Source organism: Plutella xylostella, chromosome 6 (genome assembly GCF_932276165.1).
Source record: "Plutella xylostella chromosome 6, ilPluXylo3.1, whole genome shotgun sequence".
NCBI classification, from domain to species: domain Eukaryota; kingdom Metazoa; phylum Arthropoda; class Insecta; order Lepidoptera; family Plutellidae; genus Plutella; species Plutella xylostella.
This window is the reverse complement of record NC_063986.1, coordinates 10,869,918-10,879,183: the sequence shown is the minus strand read 5'-3', so window position 1 is coordinate 10,879,183 and position 9,266 is coordinate 10,869,918. Positions and strand designations below refer to the sequence as shown.

At 42.3% G+C, this 9,266-nt stretch overlaps 2 protein-coding genes across 2 annotated transcripts; one reads left to right on the top strand and one right to left on the bottom strand.

Annotated features, from left to right (window-relative positions):
• Nucleotides 1-718: 718 nt before the first annotated feature.
• Nucleotides 719-6,798, top strand: LOC105384101 (synaptic vesicle glycoprotein 2A). The gene is made up of 10 exons (XM_038119602.2): nt 719-979; nt 2,590-2,751; nt 3,221-3,383; nt 3,758-3,879; nt 4,372-4,616; nt 4,858-5,018; nt 5,451-5,595; nt 5,782-6,071; nt 6,303-6,430; nt 6,626-6,798. The coding sequence occupies exons 1-10, from the start codon at nt 889-891 to the stop codon at nt 6,676-6,678; spliced, it is 1,560 nt and encodes a 519-aa protein (XP_037975530.2). The 5' UTR covers nt 719-888; the 3' UTR covers nt 6,679-6,798.
• On the bottom strand, nt 6,793-9,253 carry LOC105383796. Its single transcript, XM_048621898.1, has 5 exons — nt 8,800-9,253; nt 8,338-8,495; nt 7,757-7,929; nt 7,036-7,440; nt 6,793-6,836 (listed from the first exon to the last, which is right to left on the bottom strand). The coding sequence occupies exons 1-4, from the start codon at nt 8,969-8,971 to the stop codon at nt 7,263-7,265; spliced, it is 681 nt and encodes a 226-aa protein (XP_048477855.1). The 5' UTR covers nt 8,972-9,253; the 3' UTR covers nt 6,793-6,836; nt 7,036-7,262.
• Between the last annotated feature and the right edge of the window lie 13 nt (nt 9,254-9,266).

Below are 9,266 nucleotides of genomic sequence, written 5' to 3'. Positions count from 1 at the left end.
ACCGGATGGCACAGCGGTTATCGACCGACACTCTCTCGCGCCGACCAACTTCATGCCGGGTTCGAATCTCGGTTCTGGTTCCCAAAAACCTGAGCTGGGTGTAATAGTTTCTGATACGCTCAATTTGATGTTAATAAGATGCAAAAAGTAATTGCATCGATAGATACGTAGAATGAGAAGTGTGTGTAGAATTGTCCACATGGATGGGAATAATGAAATTAACGTAAAGAATCCTTAACTTTACCTTTTTGTAAATTCTATTACAAATGCTACCTAACTATTTGAGCAGGAAGAGAACAATACGTGTGGACAAGTAATATCATGCAATCACTAGGACAAATTCTTAGATAGAATCCAACAATCCGAAGGTACATAACAGATATTCAATACAAGAGTCTGATGTGCATGCACTGATTGATGCATTTGTTGCATTGAACACTCACGTCAGGCGGCGTTAGACAAAAGTTAGAAAGAAAAGATCTAATTATGAACAGTTCCAATGGAATATACCATCGACAAACAATATTCTCCGCGTATTAATAGAATCGTCGAGAGACTGGCTGCAAACAATGAAAGTAAACTAAAGACTTGAGCTCTACCGAGACAGGTATCATGCAGATTTACCGACCCGCCATGACGGAGGCAGAACTAGCTATCTGGATCTTAGCTCGGTGACGTACCCCCAGCTATATATACAGAAAAACATCACAACAAGACACACTATATTCAGATAAATTGCACAGAAACAATTAATGTAGAGAGAAAGAAAAGTGTCTGATTTTCTCTCTTTAGTTTAAGAAAATTTAGTTTTCACATGTGAAAGATTTAAATTAGGAACGTTTATTGGACTTACCTTTTTAACGTGCACTTCGCCGTAGTCTGGTTAGAATGAAGGGTAAACTAGAGTTAATGGAGAAAGCCGATGCAGTGCGACCGGTGTCACACGCAGCGACTGTGGAAGAGGCGCTGACTGTCACTGGTAAGACTCGTTCCTTACTTGGATAACTTCCCGTCGTGGGGACTCAACTACCTAATTAACCTACTTAGGATCTATCAGTTAAGAGATGTATTTTTCAAAGCTGACGTAGATTCAACCTAATAGGGTGCAGGTACCTAGGTCTAACCACGGGAGGAACGGCCCCGTAATCTTCCAGTTATAACTTTTTAATGAGCGTCGTACTTACGACGTTATGTTATGTCACGCTTAAAATAAGACAAAAAAGTACCACCATATAAAGTTCCCTACGTTCTAACGGTTTGATGAAACCAGTTTTGCTAGCTGCATACTGCATTTACGATTGCTAGCGTTCCCGTCTTATCTCTCAGGCTGATCCCATCCAATCCAGTGTTCACGCACCTTTACTTTAGTTACGACTTTTGATATGTAGCTTTGCCGTGTTACCATTATAATGATGCTATCTGCTAGATCTAGATCCGAAATGTGTATACAGGGTGTATGAAAGGGGTGTCATCGGTCATTCAAATCTAAGCGTCTTTTGAAAAATCGCGATTATTTTTTCCTTCACAACCAGGGGCCACTACCATACATAGTACCAATATAACATATAATACGAATGTAAATATGCCAAACATGTTCTGTTACATCGGAATTACGAGTATACATAAACAACTAAAAATAAAACAGTAAAGGGTTAGGTAATAAAAGTAGATTCTTATAGGTGTACTTACGGAGAGTCAGTGTGCATGACCTCCGTGGCTGTCCATGATCCAGCACAAGACTCTTCAGTTTCAGTCATCATATCCAAAACACAACACAAACAAACACACGATAGGGCTCAGTTTTAGTCCTAATGCAAAGATGGTACGAGGAACACTGCTTCAAGGAACAGTGACAATGTATAAGTACTTACATACCTACATAGGTACATTCCAAAATACCTGAATAACTCAACGCGGATCCTCATTGGCTACCCTTTGCACCGTCTTTTAAAATATTGTTTTAACATGCTGCAAATCATTTGAATCTCAGGTAGTTTTTTTGCAATTTAACCAAGCAGTGTTTAACTTTAACGGGCATTCAATCTTAACCGTTCTCAGAATCTCACACAAGAATTGTTTTATTTTGCCACATCATTCGTTGAATTATGTGCAGTTATTTTGGACATGGTATTGTTATTTATTATCTTTTTCCGTGTGGTCAAATGACTGATCAAGTTAATTTTTGAACCGACTTTTGGTCGTAGTTGGGATTGCTTGAGATAAATATACCTCCGCTCTTCGCTTACAGTTGTGTTAGATATACCTCTTTTGAAACACTCTGTACTTTACTATGTATACTAATTACACCTCTTCTCCGCATAATGGAAAAAATGGCATATATCGCGTTGTTCTGAGTATACCTTTCGCTCAATTGATTTGAAATAGGGCAATCATTGATCGAGCGTACTCTACATTGCTCCTTTATGGTCTACACGTATATTGTGTAAGTTTAATTAAAGTGGTAATTACTATTTTATCAAATTCTATCGATCAAGGAACATATTTAAGTACTTATCTAACGAGAAGCTTTCGATCAATCGCCGCTCAACTACAAATTCCTTCATCATAACCACACCACCTCTCCCCCAGGGTTCGGCAAATACAACCTGTGCCTGCTCCTGGTGTGCACGGGGTCGCTGCAGGCCATGGGGCTGGACATGTTCGGGTCCTCCTTCACCGTGGCGGCCGCCGTGTGCGACCTGCACCTCACGCTGACGCAGCAGGCGCTGCTGACTGGGATACCTCTTGCAGGTATGTTGGTGACACGGATTGTAGAGTTTAATACACTTTTGAGGAATGAAAAGTTCCAGTGACCGTAGAAACAAATTACAAAAAAATGGGGTCATTTGATGTCGGTATTTTGTAAGTGGAACGTTTTCAATGCTCGCGAGGTTATTATGTACCTACTAAAGCCAGCGAACTGTCTAAAGCACTCGGTAACTTGTGGTAGCCTATGGTCCATATCGGTCGTTCAGAGGACGACCCAGCGCAGTCAGCGGCTTATGCTAATCTGACTGGCCAATCTTTTCACCACGGTGATAAACCCTGGCAAATTATAAATCTTGTATTTTTCACCGACACAATAAGAAGAAGATTGACAACATCAGTTTAAAAAAACTCTGGTACTTCCATAGGCACTTAAGCAGGAGGTAACTACGTTTTTGCTCCCACTATTCGCCAGATAACCATCATGTTACCTAGAACTCTCCCTCCCCCCCAGGCGCAGTACTAGGCGCGCAGCTGTGGGGCTACGTGTGCGACGCGCGCGGGCGGCGGCTCACGCTCGTGGTGTCCATGGCCGCCGGCGCCGCACTCGGCTCCTGCAGCAGTCTGGCGCCCGGGTGTGTCTCCATGGCCGTGCTGAAGCTGTTGAGCGCTACTTTGTGAGTATTGACTGCAGTTATCGTAATGATATCCTATCCTATGTACCTACAAAGGTCAAAAGAATCGTGACCTCATCTGTTAGTGTTGGCACTCTGAGAAGGGCCAGGTTAATTTGCCTCTGACCAAGTTAAGTGCCAATGCCTCAGACTGTCTCTAGCTTTGTAGCTGTAGCTTTGACAAATGTAGCCTCATCGCGGCATTGCGATACTTTAGCCCTGTAGCTGCTTTTGTCTGCAAATTCATTGGCAAGAAGAGGGCAAGACCTAACTCTGTCTAACATATCGAATACTGCGTCTATTTCTCTCGATGGCAAAGGCATTCTCCTTATTTCCTGACACAACAGCTTAACAAATCCCTCTCATTATGCTTGCAGCACTTCAGCCAGCAACTCGGGCGCTTACACGCTGGTGGGCGAGTGCTGCGACGCGCGCTCCCGCGGCCGCGCCATGCTGCTGTGTACTTGTGCCCTCATGTGCTGCCAGGCTGTTGCTGCTGGTTAGTATTTTGTACCTTTTTGGCTATGCGGGCACTTTCTATCCCTATATCGTTGTAGTTAAGTTGGTAGAGTTGGATGACGGACGTAACCTGACTTGACAGCGATCTCCGATACGATGGTTTTAGTGAGCTGTTCGTTGCTCAATAGCCACTACCTATATCCTATATTATTGTGTAGCATTTAAAGGATAGTGACGACACCAAAAAGCGCAGTTCAATTAGGTTCAAACAGTGGACTACACTGGTTTCACCAAGCTCTAGCTCTATCCACATCATAATCTGCCTTCAAATAACCGGCTACCCGCTAGAATAGTCTTTGTAATTTTAAATGGAATCACCAGAATATGGTGCACCAGAACTTAATCCCGTAGATCACACTAATATTTTCTTAACTTTCGCCTTTATATGGCGAAAGTTTGTGTTGTTTGTTAATTCTTCACGTCAAAACGGCTTAACCGATTTTAATGAAATTTTGGATTTATTTTGTTACAGTGATCACATACCCAATCCTGCTCCTCGACTTTTCCTATCCGATCGAGTTCCTCGGCATCAACTACCGGCCGTGGCGCCTGCTGGTGCTGGCTCTCTACATCCCTTGTCTCCTGGTAGCCTACCTGCTCACGCACTTCGAGGAGAGCCCCAAGTTCCTCGCCAGCAAGGGGAGGTATGAAGAGGCGCTGGATGTGTTGAAGAGGATCTATGCTTGTAACACTGGCAAAGGACGGGATGAGTTTCCTGTAAGTTATTGTTATTTATCCTATTGTAGTTAGGTAATATAAATATGAAAAGCTTATAATTAGGTACTTCATTGAACCATATCCTTTACCAAGCATTTGATGCCCATACACAATAGGGACATCCAAGCAGGAATTACAATATCGATGGACAGTTAACCGGCTTTACAACTACGCGACTTACTTATACACAGCCATTTACTCTCTCTTCTTGAAATTTACACCAAAATTTTGCCCTTCACAGATCAAGAAGCTGATCCCCGAGGTCGGCGAAGAGGAGTCCTCCTCTACGGAAGGCTGCTCGTTCTTCGGTGCCATGTGGAGGCAGACGGCGGCGTTGTTCCGCCCCCCGCTCCTCACCACCACCCTGCAGCTGTACTACCTCGTCGCTGTTATTTACATGACGTGAGTTACAACTATTTAAAGCTTCTACATTCTTCTTACGCAAACAGTAGAGGCCTTTGTCAGTGTGCTGAAAGGAATGACCACATGCTTTGTGGGAATAAAGACTAGCAGCCAATAGTGGATGCAAAAAAAACACGTAGTTAAATACATAGTAGGTATATACATACTTATAGTCAGTTGGTAGGCCTGTGAAGTCAAATCCAAGGGAGGGCAGCGACTATGATAAACATAAAATGGTAATCAGGGAATAACAAATAGTGGTGGCACGTGGGTAGCAGTAAATAAATGTTAGGTGCCTAAGCTCCTGTAGTTAGTTCAACAATGAAATCATAAGGCAGATGTATCATCTAACGAACCTTTTTGAGAGATCTTGTGTAGCATTTTGGGGGTTGTCTGTATTCTTTCATTTAACATAAGCTTCTAATCTTCCAGTGGCAGTGGTTTCCTACTCTGGCTGCCGTACATCATGAACAACCTGTTCGCGGTACTAGAGACGGGCGGGGGGCAGAACATGAACCTCTGCTCCGTCATCGCCATGACGCCCAGTGACGACGTCCTTATCACTGAGAATAATTCTGTAAGTTCCATTTAATTTCATTAGTTTTATGGACCTCATTTCCTATATAGCATTGACCCATTGAAGCAGACATTGTAATCAAGATAATTCAATCTTATCTATACATTGTAGCTTAGTAACTTAGTAAAGTTAGGGTTTTGATGAACTTTGCCTATACCCACCTAATACCATTTTCCCTCTTTTCAGACGCTAACAGAAGTCTGCAACGACACAATCCAGAACACAACATTAATATCCTCCATCATCTATGGATCTCTTGCGATGTGTGCAAACCTGGTACTTTCACTAACGGCTGGCTCAAGAAAGCGTCTGGCCATGCTGTGTATCCTGACGGTCTCCAGTACTTCTGCTCTCCTGGTCAACTTGGTCCCGGTGCCGTTGGCTGGAGTCATGTTCTACTTCTTCTTCGTCATGAGCGCCTTGTCCATGGGGATATTGAGCGTGTATTTTGTGGAGCTTTACTCTACTTCTGTGAGGTGAGTTTCTTTTGAAGCCTAGGTTCAGGTTCAGGAAATGTATACTTAGCATATAATATGTCAGATGTATTAGTGATAAATATTAGCAGTTAGATTACATCATCATCAGCCGGTACTTCCACTACTGGACATAATAGTTAGACAGGATAGTTACTAAAAAAACTTTCTCGAAAATATACCTATGTATTTGCCACCTACCACGGTCTTACTAATGCAATTTCCTTTATCCAGGGGTATGGCGGCATGCCTGTCGGTCATGGTGGGGCGCTCCAGTGCCTTCATAGGAGTGAATGCCATCGGAGCCCTACTAGTGAACAACTGTGAAGCAACGTTCTATGGCTGGTCGATACTGCTGCTGAGTAAGTTGGCTTTTATTCTCATCAATATAATTATTATACCCCACTTTAATATCAAGATGTGCAGAGGGTCTATCCACTATCATCTGACACTATAATCTATCTTCGGCTGGGCTTTTGGCCTCGCTTCAGCTAAATCCAGCTGCTTTTGCATAGTTCTACTAAATTTCTATAATATCTTATTTATCATTATTTCAGGTGCATTTGTCTTCACGTGGTTCTTGCCGAGGGACAAGGACCCACAGAAATGAACTGAATTTATTCTGCTTTAATTTATTTATATTAGGTTAATTGTACCTGAACTGAACTGAGTAGTATGTTAAGAATGTAAATTAAGTTAAAGATAAGTAATAAATGACAGCTAATAACTTGCTATGTTTTACTTTATTCATTAGATTGAGAGTTAGGCCTCGGTCTCCTATTTACGCCGTAGATCGCGTCCAGCGTCACGCCGTGGGCCGCGTCACAATGCTCATTATGTCTACGCGCCAACGTCGGCGTGTGAGGGAGACCGCATCAGTACATTTCTATAGTGAGCATCGTGACGCGGCCTACGGCGGGACGCTGGTCGCGACCTACGGCGTAAATAGGAGACCCGGGCCTTAGACGTACCTACGCTGCCGTTTCACGGATCTGTTATTGACGCCGATAAACTCGATGAATGCCCGTTCCACCAAATCGCGATATAGTAACGTTTATCTACATCGATAACAAACCCGTGTAGAGGCAGCACTGTATTGAAACAAAAAACGCTTTTCTCGATTATTCATAGTCGATTAGTCATAAGTCCATAGTTTAGAGCTGTCTATCCTTAAAATCCTACCAACTGCGCCATTTACGTGTCAACGGCAGCGCCCATTGCGGCCAAGTCGGCCTGTATGTCCAACGAGGTCTGATCCGGCCTGAGTACTGCGGCCACCTGGTAGCCCACCCGCCTGGCTGCGAGCTGAGCATGCGGTGTGGAGAACACGTTGGCAGTACCACGGAGTCCTAATGCTTTGCACATTATTAATCTGGACAAAAAGATAAAGAGAATGCAGGATGCTAGAATGGTAAAGAGTAGAATGCTAGATCACTTTTATGCTTGGAAAAGGTGTAGCCTAGCCGGTCTAACTAGACATTTGTAAAAATCAGCTTATTTATAATGTGGTTACCTACTCTTATTGAACGGTTTATTCGACACATAAATTATAGGCAGGCACATGGCATACCGATCTTTTGAAATGGTAGAATAAAGAGCTATTTTATTATTAGGTACCTAGTCCATGATACTACATAATAAACTCAGGTACCTACACATAGTATAAATAGGTAGTACATGATACTGACCTAGTTCTCAAGAACTCAGTAGCGATGCCCTGGCACCTGAACTCAGGCAGCACGAACAGGCCAAGTGAAGACAGATACGTGTCTCCACCGAACTTCTCGTAGAAATTAGACTCTTTCAGGAGGTCTTCCACTGCTTTCACGAATTTATCATAAGCCGTTGTGGCTGGTAGGTCCTGTGGAAGACGCAATAAGTATAGGACCTAGCTACGGTTCGCTTCATCAGTTAAACTGAAGAGGGTGGGTAGGCTAAACGAAGAAGACTCTACTGTTATACTGTAAGATACCTAAGTATAAGTAGAGGTTGGTATCCTACTAGTACTACAGTCGTCGAAATATAATAGGCCCGTTTGGACAGCTAGACAAATTTGCTATTTACTCTTGATTTACTTGATGAAATACATAAAAAGACATATAATCTGGCTTATTTTTTAACTGCTGAAAGAAAAAAGAACTTCATGTACCTTGCCTATCTATTTTGTTTATCGTAGGTACCTCTACCATACCATTCTGCATTCGTAACTATGGTGCTGTACCATAGAGACATCAATATTTACTATTTATGTACATAGGTACCTAAGTACCTGTTTCTCGTCATGCTTCTCTCTAACCACCGTGATGTGTATACCGGCCACGCGAGGCAGCTCCTCGTCCGTCACACACACCAGGGACGCGTTCCGCTTGAATATGGACAGCCACTTCTGCTGCAACTTACTGCGCTCAGTGGGGTCGTGGAATATTCCTGGAATAGATGAAGGTACACGAATAGTCGGGCAGTTTCTCTCGAATTATTTGGTAGAGGCAGGTTAATATAACTAGGTTGAATTTGCAGTGATGAGAGGAAAATGTACCAACATGTTTGACTATACTAAAGTAAGTACCTATCTCTATCTATCTTTTGCACAAAGTACCTACCAAAATAAGTAGTTTATTGTATTACCATAAAGTAGGTAGTTTGACAAACAAAACCAACAAGGCGTAATCTAAATATTAAATTTATAGTTTTCTGTGTGAAATAGACTAATTTAGCAATAAAAGGTACTTACTCAGGGGTCCCATGATATTGGATTCATGCATGAAGATATTCGTGGTGTAGCCAAGTGCAATATCGTAGTACTCTGGAGTTAGATCCTTTATTATAAACTTACGCCCTGTCGGACCTTCAAACTTGTGCCATTGTTTCGGATACTCAATGTCTTTCGGACGCACCCACACCATTCTTGATATTCAATTAAGCTATTCTATGATATTCACTAAGTATTTTTCTAACACAGAAACACCCGTTTTTTCGTTGTAATCGTAGGCGTAATGTATATTCTATCACTATTGTGTAAGTTATGTATCTTCATTTATTATGTCGTGTTTATGTACATAATAAATGAAGTAGTTACGATTGCCTCGTGTCTCACCAATGACATTCAAACGATAAGGAAACTAATTATATTATTATATCTTACAGTACGGTACCGAAACAATATCACACCGCTGCCAGTTGAGTTGTATTGTAACTATC

Excerpts from the sequence above, each read along its gene's own strand:
- LOC105384101 (XM_038119602.2), top strand. The coding sequence starts at position 889 with ATGAAGGGTAAACTAGAGTTAATGGAGAAAGCCGATGCAGTGCGACCG. Across the intron at positions 3,384-3,757 it reads AAGCTGTTGAGCGCTACTTT|CACTTCAGCCAGCAACTCGG; the intron begins GTGAGTATTGAC and ends TTATGCTTGCAG. Across the intron at positions 5,596-5,781 it reads TTATCACTGAGAATAATTCT|ACGCTAACAGAAGTCTGCAA; the intron begins GTAAGTTCCATT and ends CCCTCTTTTCAG.
- LOC105383796 (XM_048621898.1), bottom strand. The coding sequence starts at position 8,971 with ATGGTGTGGGTGCGTCCGAAAGACATTGAGTATCCGAAACAATGGCAC. Across the intron at positions 7,930-8,337 it reads AGAAGCATGACGAGAAACAG|GACCTACCAGCCACAACGGC; the intron begins GTACTTAGGTAC and ends CGTCTTCCACAG. Across the intron at positions 7,441-7,756 it reads ACTGAGTTCTTGAGAACTAG|ATTAATAATGTGCAAAGCAT; the intron begins GTCAGTATCATG and ends CTTTTTGTCCAG.